General features: G+C 33.3%; 1 protein-coding gene and 1 long non-coding RNA gene across 5 annotated transcripts; one reads left to right on the plus strand and one right to left on the minus strand.

Moving 5' to 3' along the window:
* Window positions 1-12,128: 12,128 nt before the first annotated feature.
* LOC146948816 (E3 ubiquitin-protein ligase RGLG4-like) lies at window positions 12,129-23,777 on the minus strand. Of its 3 annotated transcripts, none has more exons than XR_015027028.1 (12): window positions 23,490-23,777; window positions 21,040-21,124; window positions 20,647-20,787; window positions 20,443-20,556; window positions 15,625-15,722; window positions 15,475-15,545; window positions 15,011-15,116; window positions 14,705-14,832; window positions 14,480-14,582; window positions 14,334-14,393; window positions 13,858-13,996; window positions 12,129-12,987 (listed from the first exon to the last, which is right to left on the minus strand). XR_015027028.1 is itself a non-coding variant. In XM_085745009.1 (11 exons), exons 1-11 carry the CDS (start codon window positions 23,688-23,690, stop codon window positions 13,910-13,912), a joined length of 1,194 nt encoding a protein of 397 aa, XP_085601135.1. In that variant the 5' UTR covers window positions 23,691-23,776; the 3' UTR covers window positions 13,777-13,909. The 3 variants fall into 3 exon arrangements, 1 of the variants encoding a protein (XP_085601135.1); XR_015027027.1 differs by having other exon boundaries at window positions 12,619-12,987; window positions 13,847-13,996; XM_085745009.1 differs by lacking the exon at window positions 12,129-12,987 and having other exon boundaries at window positions 13,777-13,996; window positions 23,490-23,776.
* Window positions 16,233-19,725, plus strand: LOC146948817 (uncharacterized). 2 transcript variants are annotated; one of them, XR_015027029.1, is made up of 5 exons: window positions 16,233-16,626; window positions 16,716-16,786; window positions 18,047-18,091; window positions 18,235-18,354; window positions 19,421-19,725. It is a non-coding gene; the product is annotated as an uncharacterized LOC146948817 (long non-coding RNA). The 2 variants fall into 2 exon arrangements; XR_015027030.1 differs by having other exon boundaries at window positions 18,238-18,354.
* Window positions 23,778-24,148: the final 371 nt, after the last annotated feature.

Below are 24,148 nucleotides of genomic sequence, written 5' to 3' on the forward strand. Positions count from 1 at the left end.
AGATGTATTGTATCATTATTTATACGAACGTGACTTGACGTAAATATTATTCATTTGGAAAAAAATTTATGTTGTATATTTTAATGTATCCAATACTAAGAATAACGTCCATGCTAAACTTTCTAGATACGTTTAGTATGGGTGTTACATGGGGGGAAGTTAACTTCGGTGTGGTGGAATAATTTGCTTACCATTCAGAGAGGTGATGGTGAGGGGGTTGGTCGTTGGTTTACCGAACATATACGACCTGAGGTCGGGGATGGAATGGAAACTTTATTTTGGTGGGATCCTTGGTTGAAGGGGGGAATTTTGAAGGATAGATTTAGTTTCCTTTTTTATCTTTCTGATAACAAATTGGCAACTGTAGGTTTTTGTTAGGATGGTGGGAGGGAGGATAGGCTTGGAAATGATGTAGGAGGTTGTTGGCTTGGGAGGAAGAACTGAGGAGGAAATGTTGTGCTCTTTTATTACCAATTGTTTTGCAGGCTGATATGAATGACAAGTGGATTTGACAACTTCATGCCTCTTCAAAATACAACGTTACTAGTGTTTACAATTTTTTGACATCAAGGAATCAACCTCCAAACAATGATCACAATACTATTATTTGGCACGAGGAGGTTCCTCTAAAGGTTAACATCTTTGCTTGGCGTTTTTTGCGAAACCACCTTCCAACAACTGATAACTTAATCATGCGAAGGATACTTCAACCAAATACGTTTTTTTGCTCAAGGGGTTGTGGCTCACAAGAGGATTCTGATAATCTGTTTTTGATTTGTAACTATTTTGGACAAATTTGTTATGAAATTTATAATTGGCATGGAGTGGTTTTAACCATACTAGCTCGAGTAAAGGATCACTTGCTTCTTTTCCGATCGTTGAGTTGCTTCTCAAAAAACATTTGTTCTGGATTTTATTTAATTTGGCTTTCTTGCGTTTGGATTATTTGGTATGACTAGAATGCAAGTGTTTTCAACAAAAGGGAATTCAATCATCCAGCTTATAGATAAAATCTTCTGGTTGTTGAAGACAAATCATCCTAATTGCATGTTTGATCCCTTATGTTTATTTTAGTTTTCAAGTTAATCCCTTATGTTTTAAAAGTTTCAACTTGGTCCCTTACATTTTAAAAGTTTCAAGTTGGTTCAAAACGTTACTCGCGTTGGAATAAGTTAGTCCCTTTTGTCACTTAACGTTTAAAGATTCAGGTTGACAATATGAGTGATGGAACTTAACTTATTTAGAAAATCAATTTTAAAACATTTTTTAATTTTGTTTGTTTTATTAAACTCAATATCATGTCGCGGAAGGGACTAACTTATTCCAATGTGAGTAATGTTTTAGACCAACTTGAAACTTTAAAAACGTAAGAGACCAATTGAAACTTTTAAAACATAAGGGACCAACTTGAAAACTAAAATAAACATAAGGGATCAAACATGCAATTAAGTCTTTTGCTTTTAATTATCACATGTGGTGGCTTAATACCCTTTTATGTTTGGGAGTTATCACATAATTTATCGTTGCTTCTGTATTTTAAGTGTGCATGCATCTTGGTCATATCGCCTTTTTTATCTTTGATAACTTGATGTAACACATACTTCTTTTATCTTAGTTCTTCTATGGCACTCTCTTTGCATGAGAGACTAAGCTTTGATTAATACTCCCTCCATTCATAATAAGTGAGTCTTGTATAAAAAATATTGTCCTAAAATAACTGACTTATTTCACTTTTCATTGCAATATAATTTTTTTTTTCCGGTTATAACTCTAATTAATATTACTTTAATCACTTCTCATTCAATATATTATACTTTGCATTTACATAAAAATGCACCAATAATTGACAAATGAACACTTAAAACCATTTTTCTATCTCATGCACTAATACATTTTTCTTAATAAATGTGAAATGAGCAAAATTCACACTTAAATTGAAACGGAGGAATATATTCCATTTTAACTACTTCAAAAAAAGTAAATTAATACCCAAATAAATCATGGTAATAAAATATTTTAAGGCCTTTCGAAAAAATTATTTTTATTTTTAAGGTAAAGAATATAGTCAAAAAACATCATCTAATGACATATTGACATCCAATTATGTTGACACCTCAATGCGGTCATCTATCATTTCCAACAACCTAATAAAAAAATATTAAAATAAAATAAGAAAAGTAGTTTGCGTATCTAGGTCAAAACCCAAGAAAACAAAGATATGAAAAGATAGATAATACAAGAGTTGTCTCTTTAAAATTCTTATCAGAAAATCATGATAATAATAATAATAGCAATAATAAAAGAGTGAGATATAAACTTATATTATAAAAAAAAATAAAAAAAAATATTACCCAGTGACGACGATGATGATAATAATACTAATAAATAATTTATACTATATACAAAGGGAATATATTCCCATGAGCTTAGCTCAGTTGGTAGGGATATTGCATATTATATGCAGGGCCGGGGTTCGAACCTCGGACACTCCAGTTCTCCACAATTAAGTTATGCGAGCTCTAACCACTAGGCTGCTTGACAAAAAAAAAAAAAACGGGAATACATGAGTTTTTTTTTTTTTGGTTACATGAGAAAAGAAAAAGAAGAAGAAAGAAAAGAAAAAAAAAAGGGATTACATCCTTACAAAGGACACCCCAAGAGCATCAGCTAGCAAAGCTAATGACAAACTAGAAGGAGGCGTTTGGAGCATAATTAAAGGATCTACGTTATTAGCTCCCAACTTTGCTAGCACATCTGCACAAGCATTCCCTTCGCGAAGGGTGTGATGAAGCGATATTGACCAATCTTTTGCCATGAAATCTCTAATAATCTCTAGCTCATTCGAATAATGATGAAACTGAGATGTTCCCTTTGTGACAAGTTGAACCACATGCAAAGAATCTGAGAAACACATTACTTTCCTATATCCAGCCTGCCAACATAGTCTGATGCCCACTAAAAGTGCTTGTATTTCTGCATGGAGAATATTAGATAAACCTACACTCCCATAGAAACCAAATTGAAATGTTCCATCATGGTTACGCACCAAGCCACCAAACCCTGCCTTCCCTGGATTAGCAAGAGCACTTCCATCGACATTGAGAATCATGGCATCCTCATCCCCTTTATTCCAACACACCTCACGAATTGCTCGAGTGGAGTGGGAGGTTGGATTTTCAAACGCCTGTTTGGAAACATGTAGCTGAGTAAAGATAGAGGTTATGATCTGGTACTTCACAGGAGTTGTTCCCTCAAAAATAAATTTGTTACGAGAGATCCAAATATTCCACATTATTAATGGAGCTAAAATACCCGCTTCATCCACTAAAGTCGCGATGATCTTTGAAATATTTTCTAGACCAACCTTGTGACACATCGCTTGAACATCATTAAACCCACAATCAGCCCAAATTTCAACTGAGCGTGGACATAACATTAGACAATGAGAAATAGTTTCATCTTCACTGCAGAAAGGGCAAGTAGGAGTTAAAAGTACTCTCCGATGGTACAAGATACTTCTAGTGGGGAGAGACTTATGGCATGTTTGCCATAAGAAAAATTGCACACTTGCTGAGAGATGTAATTTCCAAATCCACGACCAAGATTCTTGAGAAACTTCATTATTATGTTGAGATAAGAGCCAAGTATAGCCATTTTTTGCGGTATATTGACCATTCAGACTAGCACTCCAAACCCAAGTATCTTCCAAGGAATCAACAAAACATGGAACTATATGTTGGATGGATGTAATAATATTAGGAGGCAACAAGGTATGTAAACTTGCAACATTACAAACCTCGCCATCCCACATGTCTCTGATCTTCAAACAAATATCACCTGGAGCAATATCCTGGACCACTTCACATAAAGGTTGCTTCAAAATCCAAGGTCGAAACCAAATATTTGTGTCCCCATCTCCTATTTTGAAGGTGAAACCGTCCTTCAAGAGAAGCAACGCTTTTAAAATTGCTTGCCAAGTTGGTGACCCATTAGTTGCTATATCCAAAAACAAAGCTCCTTCTTTCAAATATTTATCAGTCAACAAAGAAACCCATAATTTATTTTCTGACTGCAATAAGCTCCAAACAAGCTTACCAAGGAGTGCCACATTTTGAAAATGTGCGGTACGAATTCCTAGTCCACCCATTTTCCTAGGTTGAGCCATCTTCTTCCAGCTAACCATGTGCATACCCTTATCATTTGATCCTTTCCAAATAAAGTTCCTCGCTGTTCTATCCAATCTATCACAAACATATTGTGGGAACCACTGAATTTGCATGTTGTAAGAGGGAAGTGAAGTAATAACTGCATTAACCATGGTGACTCTACCTGGTTTGTTTAGAAGTTTTCCTTTCCAAGAAGCCAACTTAGTTGCCACTCTATCATAAGTTTCAAGAAAGTCATCCTTCTTGGTTCGTCCATAACGAAGTTTGAATCCCAAGTATTTCTCTAATCTGTCTGTAAACTTGATTTCAGTAATGGACTCGAGAGACTCTTTAGTACCTCTACACACACCTTTCGAAGCATATGCCCTGGATTTTTCCAGACTAATTTTAAGACCTGAAAAAGAGCAAAAACTTTTCAAAAGGTTCGCAATAAAGTGAGCTTGTGATGGTTTAGCTTTTGCGAACAACAGAACGTCATCTGCAAAGAAGAGGTGAGAGATCTTGGGACCATCCTTGGTAAGATGTAAGGGTTGCCAATTTCCGTCTTGAACTGCTTGAGTAATCATGTCGCCCAATCTTTCCATGCAAAGAACAAAAAGATAGGGGGAGAGCGGGTCTCCTTGCCGGAGACCACGTAAAGGTTTAAATGGCTCTGTCCTACTTCCATTCCAAAGTAGAGAAACTGAGGTTGCAGATATGCTACTCATAATAAGGGAAATAATAAGAGGAGGAAAGTCAAAGTAGTACAAAGTATCTTGAAGAAAATCCCAGTCAACTCTATCATAGGCTTTCTCAAGATCAAGTTTATAAATCACGTCCCCTTTTTTTCTTTTGGACTTTTGCATGTGATAGATAAATTCCTGAAGAATAATAGCATTATCTATTGTTCCTCTTCCCGGGATGAAGCTACTCTGCAAAGGACTCACAATATCATTAAGCATGGGTCTCAAGCGATTCACAAGCACTTTGGAAACTAACTTACACGTCACATTACACAGACTGATAGGTCTAAACTCTTTAAAGGTACGAGGATTATCAACTTTAGGTATCAAAACCATAAGAGATTCTGTTACTTGAGGATCCATATAACCTTGTTCAAAAGCACTCCTCACAAACAACCAGATGTCATCTCCAATATCCTCCCAAAACATCTTGAAGAAAATAGGTTGGAAACCATCTGGACCTGGAGCTTTGTAAGACTTCATACCCATGAGAGCATGGTAAACCTCATGTTTAGTGATGGTGGTTGTAAGCCTTATTTTTTGGTTGCAATTGAGAGGAGTAGAACTCATCATCCTCGGAGGTCGGATCAAGACGTCTTTTGTACAAAAAAGACCTTTGAAAAAACAAAGGGCTTCTTGTCTGAGGATGTCAGTATCAGTGCACCACTCACCAGAGGGAAGAGTAAGACCGTGAACTTTGTTTCTCTTTCTGCGGATAATTGCTTGAGCATGAAAGAAGGAAGTATTCCGACTCCCAAGACGAACCCACTTTTCTCTCGACTTCTGGTACCAAAGTGTCTCTTCTTGAAACAAAATATTCTCATATTCTTGAAGAAGTTTACGTTGCAGAATAAGAAGGGAGGCCGAGTCCACGTGTTCCAAAGAACGTTGTATTCCATGAAGTCTAGCCTCATATTCCCTTTTCTTCTGAAAGATATTTCCGAAAGTTTCTTTATTAAAAACCAAAGATTCATCCTTGACATTCCTAAGAGAAATTGAAATGTTACCTTGATCCTTCTTCCAAGCATTCTTAACAATGGTAGGATAATCCACATGGGTACACCAAGCTGCTTGAAAACGAAATGGCCTGCCATCTCTAGTTGAAACAACATTACAACAACGTAATAAAATAGGGTTGTGATCAGAATGACGACGAACTAGATGTTCAATAGTCGCCTCGGGAAATTGAAGTCTCCAATTCATATCACTAATACCCCTATCTAACCTCCTTGAGACTAACCGACCTCCTCTACAATTAGCCTGCCAAGTGAACTTACTTCCAAAAAACTCCAAGTCAAGGAGATCACAGTCTGACATGACCTGAGAAAATTTAGAAGCTCTTGTCTGAGAAAAGATTCCCCCACGTTGTTTTGATGGGAGCAAAATATCATTAAAATCCCCTAGTAGCATCCAGGGAAGGGACACACGAGCACGTAGTTCGCGAAGATAGTTCCAAAGTCCTTCTCTAATTGAAATAATGGGACTAGCATAAACACCAGAGAAAACCCATGACACATCGTTACGAGTCACCTTAATTGTAATACATTGACAAAAACATTCCACCACAGAGAAAGAGAAAGGAGAAGTGAGATTCCTCAGGGCCCACAAACCTCCAGCTTGGCCATCTACTTCGACAATTTCAACACTTTCGTAACCTTCTCTATCCCAGAAACTCTTTGATTTCTCAAAGCGAGTATGAGTCTCACTAAGAAAAATAAAGTCCGGTTTAAAGCGTCCTAAAATCTCATGCATATGAGTATGACTTTTGCGATTTGCAAAACCTCTAACATTCCAAGATAAGACAGAAAAATCTTTGAAACTCATCATCATAAACATTGATAAGAGAAAGAAATACACTTACCCATCAAGATAATGGTGTTTCATCCACCATTTCAGCAAAATCATCCTCATCACCATTTGTTTCTCGCCCATCTCCATCATGAAGTATATTCATGTTATTGTCTGTCTTAAATGTATTGTTATTTAAAGGGTCTGGTGGCTTGGTATCTTCAAAAAATTGGAGCCTGTTTGGGCTAACAGCAATAGCTGGCATGGTAGTTTTGATTCCATGAGGAAGCTCGTAGACTTTGGACGTGTTTTGGCTTCGAACATCCGGCTTAGCTATTGGGATCACCTTCCCTGACTTAGTTTGGTGGTCCTGCACAAGAAGAAATTGTCCTGGATACTTTTTACTATTTGGTCCCACAGAAATTGTACGAGTAGACACAAGTGCTTCCGGTGTGTTCTTCTTTGATATAATATCTTGTCGTGGCCTTTTTTTCCTATCCATGCTTCGCTTATTATTTTTATCATGAGATATGGAACTTGCACCCATAACAAATTTAGCCATCACTTTATCCCTTTCTTGCTCCTCATTAAGATCTAATAATTCATATTTATTTTTCATAACATATTGACCTTTTGGATCAGATCCAGTCACGTGATTAGCATTAATAGCCTTTCCTAAATTAGGCTTGGAATTAGCCTTCTTTTTTGGTTTAGAAACAACCAACCACTCTCCATAATTTTCCTGTGTTATCATCTCACTTTCACTGATATTGTTTCCTTGATTATCTCCACCAATAGCGCTTGAAGCTGCACTACCAGTAAGATTCAATTTTTCTTTGCGATCTTGCTTCTGTTTTTGCCTTGCCGTCGTTTCAGATTCTGGTAATGTTGCCGCAGTTTCAACATTACCATGTGTCGTATGTATGCAATTACGTGAGACATGACCATAATATCCACACTTATTGCAAAGCAAGTGCAATCCCTCATATTCAACATGAAACCATTTGTTTCGAAACCAAATTTTCCCAACAACAGGAAGGTTCAAATCAATCTCAACACATATGCGTGCGAACTTTCCTCGGGACGCTTCAATCGTACGAATGTCAACCTTAATCGGACGACCGATTGCTGCACCTAAGGCCATAAGCACATTCTCATCATAATACTCCATGCCTAGTCCGGGTATACGGATCCAAACACAGGTTCGATCAATACTTACTTCAAAGGGATCGAAGTCAGGTGTCCATGGATGAATCGCAAGATAGTGGTCAAAGATCATCCAAGGACTTCCACCCATAGCTTTTTCCAAATCTTCCTTCACATCAAACTTCACCATGAAGAATCCATTACCAATATCTATTATCTCCATACCTCCGGTAGGTTTCCATATTGTTTGCAATTTTTCCATCATCACAAAGTAACCAATTTTTTTCCCTAACAATTTTACTATAATCGCTTGCTGCATCGGTCGTCGTAACTCCTCTAGGATACTCTCATCCAGAAAGCACTTAGGTTTCAAGCGATCTCCTCCCTCCAACTGGATCTTAAAGAGATTCTTTTCAATCAGGTTCATCTTCTCCATTCTTGGATGAAGGTTCCTCTCTCCGGTGAGTTTATCACGGAAGGAAACGGTCCTGTTGTTCTCATCAGGTGGCTTAGGCGGTTGAACTCCACAAAACTCCATGTTCTCCAAAGCCCTAGCAGAGCGTGTTTATTTATCGTATCGCAAATCGCTTTTATCGCAACCTTCTCAAAAAGTGCTTGTATTTGGAATACATGAGTTTGACACTTCTTTCTTTTCTATTTTACTCTTCATTTAAACTATTTTATTTACTATTTTATCCTTTTATTTTATTATTTAAGTTATTAATTAAACAAACTAAATTCATTAAAATGGAAACTACAACACTACAATAAGAACAGTATTTTTTTTTTGAAGGAATCAAAATGAGATATATTACTACAAGGTGTTTCCACTCGCACAAGGCAAAAGAAAGAAACACCACAAATATTTACACAGTTACATCAACTGGTGACAAAAAGCACCACCAAGAAATAAAACATTTACCAAAGAACACCCATGCAAAGCAACGAGTTTTTCCACCAATCTAAGTAACTATAAACAAAATCCACGTGTTTAGATTTTAACCAAAGGAATGAATGATGCTTTATTTTATCAATGAGCACAAAAGGAGCAGTACCGTATTTTGGAATATGCGTTAGTACCCGTCTTTCTGCTAGTAATAATAATATAAATGCTAATTTGAAGTTCATAAAACATAGCTTAATTGACAATCCTGGTATTTTTTTTGTTTTTAAAAGAAGTGGCAAACATCGCATGAATCTCACATTCCACAACCAAAGTGTTGAATTTCGACTCAGGTAAAGGTATTCACCTTAACATGACGGTGTTGTTAGGATGAATATTTTCAATCGAATTTAAATCTTGATCATCGTAATTGTCTATGTGAATTTTGGATGATGCTTATCATTTCGTGTGGCAAAGGATATTGTTGGTTACAGCGAAATATCGTCACACGAAAGTTTTACGAGAAACATTTTACTCATTATCGACCTTCCTTGTTTTTCCACCGGAAAGAAACTTAATTGGCTAATTGCATTTTGGGTTCAGCTTCAGAGAATTTCCCTCGGAGTAAATAAATAACAGTGCAAAAAAAAAAAAATACTAATTTTAGGATAATCTAATGTATTTTCATAAGTTCACACTCCCCCTATTTTATTATAAGCCATTTTGGAAAAAATAGGATTAAATAAGTTTTTCGTCTTGATAAATATAGCGAATTTTAATTTTAGTCCCTAAAAAATTAAATTGAATGTTTTCATCCTTAAAATTTTTTTTATTAAGTTTGTGGTCCTTAATGACCCCATTATATTCATATGAATGTCAAAATTATAACTCTTTTATGTTTAAATTGTATTCATGTTATGTCCGTTTATTATGTTCAACTTTTATATATTCATATTATGTAAAAAAAAAATGTCAAAAACATGTCAACATGATATCCATTGGGGACAAAAAACAAAACAAAAAAAATTATGAGATGTAAACATCTCATTTTATTTTTTAGGGACTAAAATCAAAATTTGATATATTTATAGAGACGAAAAACTTATTTAACCCAAATTTTTTTTTATTATAAGTCGTTTTACAATTCCAGTACATCATTAATGATGTTTTTTTTTATCATATCCTTTGCCATTTATTAGTCTCTATTTTCTCGTATCATTAATGAACGATAATTTTGTAAAATCATTTATAATTTCTCTTTTTAATACAAAATTAATTACACTTCTTTATATTTGTGAAAATGTAAAAACAATTTATAATAAAATACGGAAAGTGTAATTTGCTAAGATATTCTATGATTGAAAAAAATTAAATAATATAATAATATGTAAAATATTAAAGAAAATCAAATGTATTTTTCGATTTTTTTTCCAAGTAGTTTAATAGGATCCCAGTTGACCTTGTAAAGAGTAGAAAATTCTGGATTTGAATTCAAACATCTTTGTCTCAATTTTACTTGCCAGCTGAACTGACAATGACTCTATTATATAATTTAATTACACATATGTTAATTGGGAAACAAGGAGGACATAGAATAAAATAAGTAAATGTCCAAAAATAGCAAATGGCATCATGTGTCCCAATTATGGAATTATATGACTTGACATTCCACACGTCTTTGTCACCATCAACTATCTTATAACTTACGGTCAAGTGAAAACATTTTCTATACATTGACTTCATATTTGAATCATAGTGTCGAGGAAAGTTCATAGAGAGTCTAAACTAGACACAAAGGGCACATAGAGTCTAAACTACTCCCTCCATTCCTTTTCTTTTCTTAGAATTTTTAATACTTTTTATCCAATTTTACCCTTATTGAAAAACACACTTTAAAAATTGGAAGTTTAAATAATAAATGCAATTTGTGTGGTGAGTTTCAATAATTAAGGAGATTAGAATTTTGAGAAAAAAAAAGGAGTAAGTAAGGGTATTTTAGTATAAATCATACAATTATTCCTATAATTTAATGATTCCTTAATATTTGTGCAATCACCTAAAACATCAAAAGAAAAGGAATGGAGGGAGTAGTAAAAAACAACAAAAACGAACCACCCAGCAAGGTAAACAGCTAAGAAGCATGAACTCCGATACATACACCTAACACGATACTGACACGGACACGTCCACATCGTTAATGTAAAAAATATAGGACACCGACACCACTCCATATATGTTAATTTATTTAAAGACGGTCTAAAATGAAAAGTAAAATACATATATGAATATTTAACTTGAGAAATTTATTTCATTAGAAAAAGTCTACAACAAGATATCATAGTATTTGACCTTTATTTATTCATCTACTATCAAAAAAGCTAAAAATGATATAATCAACTATAATGTATATTCTTTCAAAAAAAAAAAAACTATAATGTATATAACCCCTAATTGATCAACTTACATTTCTCAAAACATATGTAACTCTTGTATCTATGGCGTGTGGAAGCAAGATAGAAAAAAACTGTTTTAGATATTTGTGTAAGTTTTCCGACACGACTAGTATGAGTGTTATATAGGTGTCGTACACAAATCGTAGGAGTGTCGAAGTAAGGAAAAAAAACAATTATTCAGGACATCGGTTCGACACGTGTCGTACGGAAGTCATAGGAGTGTCGAACACCAACGTGTGTCAAGCACCGCGACATGCCTAGTCCTAGAGGTGTCCGTGCTTCATAGGTAAAGAGTTCAATATCACATGAGCGAATACACACACCATGCTAGTGGCGGAGCTAGGAAAAAAGTCTAGGGTGGGCCATAAATAGTGATGAAGCTTAATTTTCTTACAAGTACATTTTATCATTGGTTAGTTTGAATGACTACAAATAGGTTATTTGTTGAATATAATTCAAACCAGTATTTAAAAGAATATAGTACATTAAATAAAGAATATAGTATTTTTTTTACCTAAAAAATAGTGTGTATACAATTAAATATTTTTATGATATCATGTTTTTTAAGGATATTTTAATATTTATGTTATATGTTATGCGTTATAAAAGATAGTTGAGGTCCTCTTTTGTATAAAAAATATGTTATGTGTTTTAAAAGAGAATTTTTTTTTTTTAACAAAAAAGGAGTTGAAGTCCCCTTTGTATAAATAAAAAAGAGTAAAGAGACAATTGTACCCAAAAATAAGAGTAAGGAAGTACCTTCTCTCAAAAAAAAAAAAAAGTGTAAGGAAGTACCCAAAAATAAAAGTAAGGAAGGAAAGATTATTTTAAATTGGATAAAGGAGTTATGTTTTATTAAAAAAGAAGGATTATTTTAAAAAGTATGCTTTTTTTTTTTTTTATACAAAAGAAAATAAAAGAATAAATGAAAATGACTATGGCAGGAGTTGAACCTAGCACACAAGACTTGGCAAAAAGGCTGTTAACCACTACAACATGCTATACAAAATCATTGAAACACATTACACAACATAATATATATAATAAGAATTATTTTTTTGGGGTGGGCCATGGCCCACCTTGGCCCATGAGGGGCTCCGCCTCTGCACCATGCACAATCTACCAAACTTGTCTACGGACGCGAAACTAAATTGCAAAAAAAAAAAAAAATAAGTGATGTGTAAACTTATAGTAACGAATCCAGGTTTTGAGAGCGGCGAATTAACTCGACCGCCATCACAGTAACCAATTCACTAACCTAACAACTCATTGTGTCAATAACGAGCTTTATGAGCCATTTCTAGCTAATAATCCATAGCCAATCTCATATCAAACATGACCCACAAGGTGGCAAAAGAATGATGCATCAAAATATGTTTCATGTTATTGGGGAATCAGGGAGGGACGTGTTAGTATTAAGTTGTACGAACACTTCTGTACGACACCGACACTTGTGATTATATTGAATGATGTTATTTTCTCATAAATCTAGCAAAAGAATGAAAAATCACGGTAGTGATAATATTTCAAAGTGAAAATTGCACAAAAAACACCTGATTAAATGCACATAATTTCGTCCCCGTGAGCATAGCTCAGTTGGCAGGAACATGCATGATTATATGCAGGGGTCGGGGTTCGAACCCTGGACACCCCACTCTTATTCACCTTGAAAAAGGTGAATTCTAGCCACTAGGCTACTTGACAAAAAAAATGCACATAATTTCACCCCTAAACCACAATTGTCACATTGTAATTGCTACTCCCAAATCCACGACCACGGTCATATTGCCCGCGGCCTCCTCTACCCCTATAAGGGGTTGTCATTCTCCCTGCAAAAATTCACGGGTTAAATAATCAGCAAGTGAATTATTTTCACCTTTAATATACTGAATATCAAATTCAAAGGCAGACAATTCAAAGGTATCTTATTAGTTTATAGATAAATGAATCGATTTTTTTTTTCCGAATTCATGAAAATATTCAAGACAATGCCAAATATTTCCATGGTTACAGCATTACCTTAGTATAATTTGAGACTAGCAATTTTTTCACTTTATCCAATTTGGTTAGTTCATGAATAAACGTATTTTGTTTTAGTAGGGATAATTAAATACAATGTATGGGATATGATACAAGATGCATATAATTAATGACTAGCATAAAGTATTGATGATTGAACAACAAGATTTACTTGCTCTTGATTTAGTTTGATAAATTTTCCAGGTGTGGTCTGCATCTAGATAGAATGAATTCAAATACTCCCTCTATTCCTTTTTAATTGTCACATTTTGACTTTTTACACAAATCAAGACAACAAATACTTTTACTAATTTTGATACAACAATTTATCTTTTTCCTATAATATAGGTAAATGTTGAAATATTTTGGTATGCTTTTATGGTGAAATTGAAACCCATCCAAGTCCAACCACCTCAGAGACATTAAAAAAATGTAGTCTCTGCTCCCTACGTTGATAGATTACCAACACACCCAATGGTTTTGAATATGAACAAACTAATTTCGTTCTATTCGATTCATATTAATTGTTATTTATGGTTTTCGTATGAATTAAAATGAATAATATAATTACTTCAGCAGCAATAATTGTGCCTTGAAACTAGAAAATGCCAATCAATTTTAATTTCTCATCACCACTTCTCAACAGTCATGAAACATTTCAACATTTACCTAGCTCTTACTTTAATTTACAAGAAATCCATGTACAATTTTGAAGCTCTTAGAGAAGAACCATCAACCATTGTAAACTCTAAGACGACTAGTGATCCTCACTCGACATATAGGGCAATCTCTTAACCTTGGTCCACAATCTCCACAAGTCTGCATTCCAAAATATTTTTAAAAGTAATTAAATGTAACATCAATTAGAGATATAATTAAATATCTAAAAGATATAATATTTTCATAATACCCCTCAATGATTTTTGACCATCAAATTGTCTTTATATGTGTATTTCATCAACCAAAATAAACCCTAAAATTCCTTTCTTAATGTTTAATTTGATTGATCAATTACACATTCAAAGATTTCAATCGAATGTAGTAATTTCAATAAATAAATAAACTGGGAGTAATATTGCTAGAGCTAAAACTCTTGAAACTAGTTTGACAAATTACTCTAAATTAAAAGTGATTATAAGCTCGGTTATAAGCTCACCATGTGCCCACATCCAAACGCCAAATCCTTTGCATTGGTCAGACAAACAGGGCAGCAGGCCTACATAATTCCATTGATCACATAAACCATTAAGCAACTTGAATTTAGTGAAGATAATATATATTAACATTTGATTTGATACTTACAGATTGATTTTGGTCATCTGCTGTTGAATTGCTATGTGCAGGCCGAGAGTATGGAACAGGAGATGGTTTTGGAACTATTCTCTTTGCTCTTCCTGTTACACGTCTGTTATCCATTCACAGACAAAGATAACATCACTTGAAAGAAAAAGTTGCATTGTTATGCCGCACATATCAATGATTAATAAGAAGATTTTTTATAGAATTGTTTAAGGTTTAAGATCGTACCCCAGTTTTCGAAATTCAACACATGCTTTATATTGGAAGGGAATCTCCATGAGAGCGTTAACAGCAAAAGCTGCTTCTTTTTCTGCTGCGCTTGTGTTTTTAGACATTATTTTTGTGAAGTTAACGAACTGCACAAAACCGAAAGTGATCAAGTGATGAAAAATAATGATCAGTTATCTTCATTAAATATTGATCATTAGATTAATTCAACAGCTGGAGAGTTCGGCATAGATTATAGTAATACCGGATACGAATTCAAATAGGTGATTACTTGATACACACATTATTATGGTACTATTGTAATACCTGAAAATTGTCAAAATCGCGTGTCGGAATTTTGTCATCAAACTTTTCCATGTCTTCCCAAGGTCCATCACCAACTCCAACCAGAACTATAGCAAGTGGATATTTACTGTATCATAAATAAAGAATGAACATTAATGTATATTAAGCACATGAAGCTGTTTTGAAATTACTTTAAAATCAGAACAATAGGAAAAGAATAAATAGCGTCTTATTAGGCCCTAAATAAATAATGAAGAAAAATTATATATGCAGTGAAAATTTCGCGCGAAATCATCCCTAGCCCCCCATGCATTCCGGCTTTCAAGTGTTTTAATTGGCTAACCATTTACCCCACTGTAAGTGGTTAAACTTATTTCGCTATGCAATCGTGAGACAATTCCTTATGATGCATAGCACTCCTCAATAAAAAAAGTATGTGCTTGGTTTGTAAATGACATTTAGTCCATCAAATTGACTATGTATACCTTGCATCAACAATTGCTTTGATTGTCTTCTTTTCTTGAGGACTGATTTCATTATCTACACTTTTTGTAACCTTAAAATCCAACAAATTAATATGAAGTCAGAATCATATGCAAACAGTTGAAAAAATTAAGGTAACATTTTAAATATACCTGACCGTCTGCGATGATAACCAAAACATGAAATTGGCCACGACTGTTCTCGACTATGTCTATAGCAGCCTCAATCACTGGAGCATAAGAAGTTGGTCCTTCACACAAAATCCAATTATATTCCTTCAGTCGTGTATCTTAAAACAGATATTAGTCTTGATTTATCTCAACGATATATCAAATAATTCACTACAAGAATTCCCCTATCTACTAACCAATACAAAATTACATTACTGAGGGATTTAGGCCCTCAGTAATTACTGGCGGAATAAACCTTCAGTAACATCCAAAAAACCCTCAATAAAGTTACTGATGGAAAAATCCCACAATAATTCAGTGAGTTACATTACTGACGGATAAATCCGTCAGTATTTTCAATAAAGAACCTACGAATTATTACTGAGGGATATAATCCGCCAATAATGTAAACACATATGTCTTTGCTTTACTGAGGGAGATAATCCGTCAGTAATGGTATAACGGAATTATATAATCTGCCAGTAATTCAAAAGATCCGCCAGTAATGTCTTTGCGACAGTTGTTGGGAAGGTTCTGGTGAACTATCGCAGGTGTTTTGGTTAAATTGGGAAGCGCATTGTGAATTGCTCATTCCTGTTGGCCCAAATTTTTCATCTCACTCATGTTTCATCTCCAGCTTTCTCCATCTCACTTTCCCAAAACTGCAAAACCCTAAAACTCAAATTCATTCCCTAATCTTTAATTTCTAATAATCAATTTCACCCTCAAATCTCCAAGTTCATCCCAATTGCATTCAATCATCGTTCTCTCAACTTTTGTCACTCTCAATCGTGTTGTTCCAAACCTCTTCACTTTATCTACGAATCCTCCTCCAACCTCTCTCTCAATCGTGTTTTTCTCTACCTCTCACTCTCATCGTTCCCTGAATCCTTCTCACTGTGACTCCCGCCCTCAATCTAACTCTCTCACTGCAACACAGCTACAACCCAACTGCAATCCATTTCTTTGACCCAATCTTCGCAGGTTAATTTTTTGTTTTTTTTAAGAATTCTGAATATTTTGTTGATTCATTGATTTTTTTGTTAATCTTTTGATTTTTTTAGTTTTTTCAGTTGAGTGCAATTTGGTTTCGCCGCTGGGTTTCACCGTGGTTCACACTTCGCTCCTACTTCACTTTCTCAAGGTAAAGACTTCTGATTCGTGGTTCGCAATTCGCTATTGCTATTCAGATTCTTAGTCGTGGTGTTTTTATTACTTATTCTGATTGGTATGCCTATGCCTATCATCACTCTTTTCATTCAATTATGCATGTTTGAAGGAATTGTTATTTAATTAATTGTTTTAGTCGATTATGGGATTGAGGTTTTGTTATTAGTGAAATTAAGTTTTTTTATTTTTGGATAAAAGTGATCATGTATAAGTTATTTTTATCAAGTTAATATAAAGTCAAACTTTTTCATAAGCTATCATGGAGAGCTTATGGAAATAAGCTGAATAAGAATTTATGTTAGTAGAAAAGTTCGAATAATTCAATCTATACATGCGATCTAGTGGAGGTGCTTAGACCATTTTTTTTCAATTTGGAGTGGTATTGTTGATTTTTCTTACCTTGTTCATAATTAGAACTCATAGGGATTCGGTGACTTTGGTGGCGGGAAAGTCACCGTGACTTTAGTGTACTTTGGTGTATTTCATGAAAGAGAAATGATAGAGTCGCAACGACTTTCCTGCCTTAAAGGTAGCAAATCCTGACCCGGATTTTCATGAGCTGCAACTTGCAAGGAAAGTTTGGATTGATAGAGTTGTCACGAGTAAAGAACTGAAATTGAATTTGTCGGACTAAGTTTCCTGTTAGTACCTGGCTGTTAACTGATTTTAGTTATTATAGTATACAACTATAAAAAAAAGTTTTACATGGATGGGGCTAATTTTCTTTACATACTTCAAATATTTTTTTATCTATCTTGATTCTAGTTTCTAGGTAACACATTTCAGTTAAGTTCAGCCAGTAATTATATCACAGAACTGACCTGACTCTTGACTATATTCAAAACTCGAACTTGTATGGTTGCATATGCTTTGCCGTTATATTTTACTTTGCATGACAACAAGTGTGTGTGTGTGTGTGTGTGTGTGTGTGTGAAAAGAAAAAAAAGTTGTGTTTATGTTGAAGTGGTGGTTTGTTCCTCCGTATTGTTGGTTTTGGGTTGCGATGCAGGGGTATGCGCTATATAGCAATGTATTGTAATGTCCAGTGTTGTGGGATTGTGGTTATTCGCATCCCTAACACATTAGGACAAATTTTATACTTGGAATTGCTGCTGCACCACCATCATTGTCACCTGCATTTTTGAACATGTGATTTTGATATTATACTTTTGGTGATTTCATGTTGTTTGTTTGATTACTTTAAATTGTTCTGTCATGTATTCTACATGCGCAGGGTGAAAGCAATGAACCAGAAGATTCAGTTGCTGGTACACTTGAGGTAAAGTGCCTCTCCTTACTAGTTTAGAGTTATTCGTATATCAACTTTCAATTTTTTTATCTAATAAATTGGACAGTTTGTCATTATTTTATAGGTTATGTTCATATACATTTATGGTTTCTTGTTTACACCATGTTCTGCAGTAGACACACGCAAGAGATGTTGCAGAGTTTATTCATTCAAGAAGAATGAATTTAATGCGTGGTATTGACTTGAAGAAGATTGCTAAGAAGATGAATGGAGCATCTGGTGCTGAGCTTAAGGTATGTTTTTAATTTGCACTGCATCTTTTTTTTTCTTCTCCTGCTGCTCTATTATCGTCTAAAAAATTGTCCTCGGCCTTGTTGAAGCAATTAGTAGTGGAAAATCTGAATTCATTTGGTTTGGTTCTTGTAAAGCTTTACTCTGTTTGCACTTATTGAGATAAATAATAGGTGACTTTCATTTTCATATAACGTGTTGTTGTCTAAGATATTATCTCAGGTCATGAGGAAAACGAAGTGTTTCAATAGTATGAAATATAAAACTGGTTGTCATAAATCAGTTCATTTCAGAATGAAGAGAAAATTAAAAACCATGAGAAAGAAAACTGTTGCCTAGGATTAAACATCACCACATACTTTTGGCAGAGACAGATTGGTGTGTGGAGGTTCAAAGGGAGGCCTGGGTTTATTGCATAGTTAAGATTAGATGATAGTTGATCGGATCGATGGGGAACTAGACATGGGTGGGTTACTAGTTCCAGTTTGGTATTGCAGGATATATTAACAGTTATTGCATGCTGTTGGTGAAGTTAACAATGACAATGTTGTTGTTGACATGTATGGTAAAAGTGAATTGCTATGAATTTATATAATCCGTAATTTAAAAATGAAAAGTAAACCCTCCCCTCCCTTCCCCTCCTAAACCCTCAATCCAAACACACCCTAAATCTCAATTTCATTTAGAGTTTTCTCAACAATGTGTTTAAAAATTCATAAAATTCATTGTGCCTATGCGTGTTCATACTGCTTTGGATTATGTGTTCATGTTAGAATTAACTGTAACCCCTTCCGAATACTCTTACTCCTTGTCTATTGTATATATGAACAAATATGAACTCATATGATATTATGAAATTACTTTCTGAACCATGATTGTGTACTGGTATGGACCGCAAAGGCGTATAAAGATGAACAAATATGAACTCTCGTTACAGATCAATATTTCTTTAAACTATATAATGAATGAATTTTTCGTTATTTTATTTTTCTACTCGTTAAATTCATCTATTAATGTAGTCTTTATTCTTATGAGATTATCATATCATGTTATATGCATTTGATGAAGCTTTTCAAAGGTAGCAGGATAATTATATGGATACTTTAATAATTATATGGATGAGGCTTCGCAAGAAAATCCCCAAAACACGGGAAGAGGAGGAAATAGGAGCGAAGATCATCGAGAGGGAGATCAAGATCAAATTTGTCCGAATATTATGATAATTAGTTTTTTTTCTTAGTTTTCTAGATTGTAGGAATATTATTAAACTATTTATGATTTTGTATGAAAATTATTTATGTATTGTACAAATATTATAATGATATGTGGTTTAATTAATTTGTCGTATTAAATAAAAAAAATTATTTCTTTAATTTATTTGTGTTTATTTAATTTTATTTCTCTAATTAAAATCAAAAAGTGGGGGAAGGGATCAAAAAAAAAAGGTGAAGTACATTACTGGCGGACATTTCCGTCAGTAATGCAAATTCAATTAACATTACTGGGGGGATAAATCCGCCAGTAATATTATGACAAATCATAATCTGCCAGTAATTACTGACGGAATAATCCCTCAGTAATGCTTTGTCAGGACTACATCCTCATTACTGAGGGAAAAATCCGTCAGTAACATTTCTGACGTCAGTATTACTGAGGGACACCAATCCGCCAGTAATGTGCATTACTGAGGGAATTTTTGCATTAGTGAGGGTTTAATTCCGCCACTAAAAGGCAAAATTCTTGTAGTGATTCTAGATGTGCATCAAAATTTATACACATGATCGAAACGCTATAAACTTTCAACACATAAATTTATAATCCAATTACTCCCTCCGGTCCTATTTATAAGAGAAAGTTAGGTCAACAAAAGTTAATGTATTTAGACTGAATTTTTAACTAGATACATCAACTTTTGTTGACCCAAGTTTCTCTTATAAATAGGACCGGAGGGAGTATGATTTTTGTATTGCATAGTTTTCGACACAAAGGCGGTCTACACCTAACTTTTACAACATAGTAAAAATGATTGATTGCAATAAGATTATAAGAATAACACTACTAAAAAAAAGTGAAGATGATATAATAATGACCTGAGAGTTTCAAGTTTGGAACTATTCTTTTGTAGCAAGCCAAAACTTCCTCAAATCCATGGCAAGGTGTATGATCACTATGAAAGCTGAATACTTCTTGATCATGTGTGGTAGCTGTATATATAATGGTAAAAGTTGAGCCATAACTTGAATTGCAAAAACCATTAATTACATTCATTTTACTCTAAGGACACTAGACCTTACCATCACCAAAGCCAAAACATGGAATCAAGTTGTCTTCATCAACGGGAGCCAAAGTCTTGCCAACAATTGATATGGCCTTCTCATATGGGTTAGGTGTATCTCCAATTGCATGCAGGCTTCTCTTGTTGAATGAGACTTGGCCTAAAAAAAAAAAGGGGGACGCATTGGTCCGGTTATAATTAATTTGAAGGTTTCAATCAAGGCTTCATCCTTATTTGAGCAGTTTAAAACAGTTGAACCATGATCTCGAGAAATCTCGTTGGTTTGATTTTAAAAACATTGATTATAACCAAAACCCTCAAACCATATAAAGCAAACTTTATATAATTGATGATATCATTGATGGAATCAATGATATCATTGGCTAAATTTTGTTCATGTACTTCAACTTACCAGTCCATTCATTACTCTTTGTAAAATCAATTCCAAGGATGAGATTTGATGACTCTAAACCTTCTTTTCTCAGTGCCGTAATAACCTATAAAAAAGGACAATGAAAATTAAATGAAATCTTCTATAAAGTACACTTTGCCAATAGGATGATAGCTTAAAAGAGTTACAATTCAATATGATTGATTACTACTTAAAATTAGATCTAGTTCAATTGTGAAATTTTTTGAAATAAATTGGAAGGCCGAACTCATTCCATATGAGAAAAAATTAAGCCTCACATTAAAAAGAGATAAGACCTAATTTTATTTTATTTTTTTTATAAAAAATTATAATTTTTACTTTATTATTACATGAGTTGAGATCCCTTCTTTTTCTCAAGAATGATAAATTTAGAGTGTACAAAAGCATCACTGTGTTTGTTTGGCATCCCAACTTTGGCCCCAAACAAACAAAAATTATAGAGTGTACACTAAAAAAAAATTATTAAAAAAAAATTGGTAAACCAAACCTATGCCTAGTGATTCTTACCGTTTGGCCAGGCTTTTTTTCGATCTAAAAACTACTTTAAAACAAAGTTAAAATAAAGCTCTTTAAGGAAGAAGCTAAAGCTGTTTGGTTTCTTTATTGGTTTTTAAATTTAAAGTTATTTTTAAGTTAAAAGTTGTTTGGCAAAATATTGTACAAAACTTTGAATTTATTACTTTTTTGGTGGTGTCCGGGGTTCGAACCCCGGACCTTGCATATATTTATGTGTATTTATGTGTTATCTTTATCAACTGAGATAAGCTCACAAGGACAAAACTTTGAATTTATTATGAATATATCTATAATATGTATATGTGTGTGTATAATGAGAACAATTGGTTTTTTCTTTTCCAATTATACTCTATAACAAATTTTGTTATAAGAATACCATATTTTTAGTGTCCGTCAAAAAGATAAGAATATAATATTATATTTGTTACATTGCTGGTGTTAATGAAAAAGATATGTTTAGTTTTTTTAATAAGAAAAAGATATGCATAGTTTGTTACAATACAAATGTGTACAATATATATAAGTATAATTTTTTTAGGCAACTACACATGTACTTTTAATTATATATAAGTATAATTTTTTTAGGCAACTACACATGTACTTTTAATTAAAATCAAAATTTTATAAAAATAATTATACGCATTACTCAACACTAAAAAAAATTATATGCATTAGTGTAACAAAAAAAAAACATACAGACGAACATAAAGTATTACTCTAAACGCTAATGTGTGCGTATAGATTTCCGAGGTTGAAGAAAGGGAATAAAAATATTCAGTATCATTCAATGACAACGTGAATAAAAATATTTGCGAGGTTGTGATAATTAAAAGATATTGAAATTAATTTATAAGTGATAAAAATATAACAAAGTTCCTTCAAAAATAGATAATAAAATTAAATGGACCCTCCTTAAAAAAATGGACCGGTTCAAAAAAATAAAATAAAATAAAATGGAAGAACAAAACATATTGAAAAAATAAAAGAAAAGGTTGCCAGCGTGAGTTGAAGAGAGATGCTTGTGAAATAAATTGTCGAGAAGTAGTTTTTTGAAGTAGCATTCAACAACTTTTAGTCAAAGCTCGTTCCATTCAATTTTATGCATTCTAAAAAAAGTACTTTTTTTAGAAGGTACTTTATTGATATTGTGTTTGGCCTAGCTTCTCCTTAAAAATGTAGAGAAGCTGAAAAAAAGCCTAGTCAAACGGTACTTTAATATAGTGTGTCCTTTTAAAAAAGTTGTTCTTACAAATTAAGCAAACTATAACATGCTTCACCATGTCAGATGCACTAACAATTAATTTCATTGAAAGACAAAAAGTTAGTAAGTCCATTAACAAACACTTCCATTTAAGAGTTTAAAATCGTCAAACCCTTTGCTAATAGCTTACTTTGGATCTATATACTTTTTGGTTTTTATCAAAATGGAAAATTTTTATTATTAGTAAACAACTTTAACATATAGTAGACGAGTAGACCAAAATATTTTCATTTTTTTTCTACTTTTTTAGACCTGTGATTTTATATATATATATATATATATATATATATATATATATATATATATATATATATATATATATATATATATAAAGTTTCATCTTAAAATTTGCTTTAGACCAACAAATATATTGGATCGGCACTAATTTTGATATACAAATTCTGAATCAAATTTTGTTATTTCTTTAAAGAACTTCCCTAAATTGTACTACAAAAATATAAAAAATAAAATAACACTACCAAAAAAATAAAAACAAAACAAACAAAGAGAATGAAGCAACAAAAGAAAAAACACGACGGTTAGGTTTAAGAAGACATAACCTAACATTCTAATTAATTAATAATTACTAATATTTGTGGTTAAATAATAGAGAAAATCATTAGAAAAATAAAAGTTAGTGAAACATATATACCTGTTCAAGAGTAGTAAAATTATCTTGAATCAAAGCATACTTCTTGAGAGGTTTCTTGGTGTTTGAACTTTGTCCAGAAGTAATTTCTGGTGGAAGTGGTAATGGGACAGGTTTGTGAGTTGGAAAATTGGACGAAGAGATTCTTTCATTCCTAGAATCTTGAGGCTCATGCTTTTTGCTTTTACCTAAGAGGTTACCCATATCATCAATTCAACTAGCGTTTCTCTACATATTGAAAGAAAGGGATGTATATATACACACGTAATGTAAGGTAAACACGAAATACAAACGAAGGTGCAACCCGTGTGTTTCCTAGAAAATCATGTTAACAAAAAAGGGAAAGATTTTGCTTGTTAGCTTTGTACAGTATTTATTCTTTATTTTTCCTAATCAGATGTTGAACGATTGTTCAGTGTTTAAGGGTTTTTAATTTTTAATTTTTAATTTTTTGACAGAAAGAAGTTTATAGCTTTTCCTTATTTATCAAAGTAGTTATACAATGTGGAATGTTATGATGAACTTGGAAACTAACATGATTTAGTGATTCCCTAGCTAAACTATGGGCAACACTATTGACTTGTCTCCTAATGAACTTCACATTAGAGTTCGCTAAATAAGTCATCAACAAGTGTCTACAATCAGGAATTATAGCCATAAAA

Source organism: Medicago sativa, chromosome 2, assembly GCF_051527215.1.
Source record: "Medicago sativa cultivar Bolivia chromosome 2, Bolivia_mono, whole genome shotgun sequence".
NCBI lineage: Eukaryota > Viridiplantae > Streptophyta > Magnoliopsida > Fabales > Fabaceae > Medicago > Medicago sativa.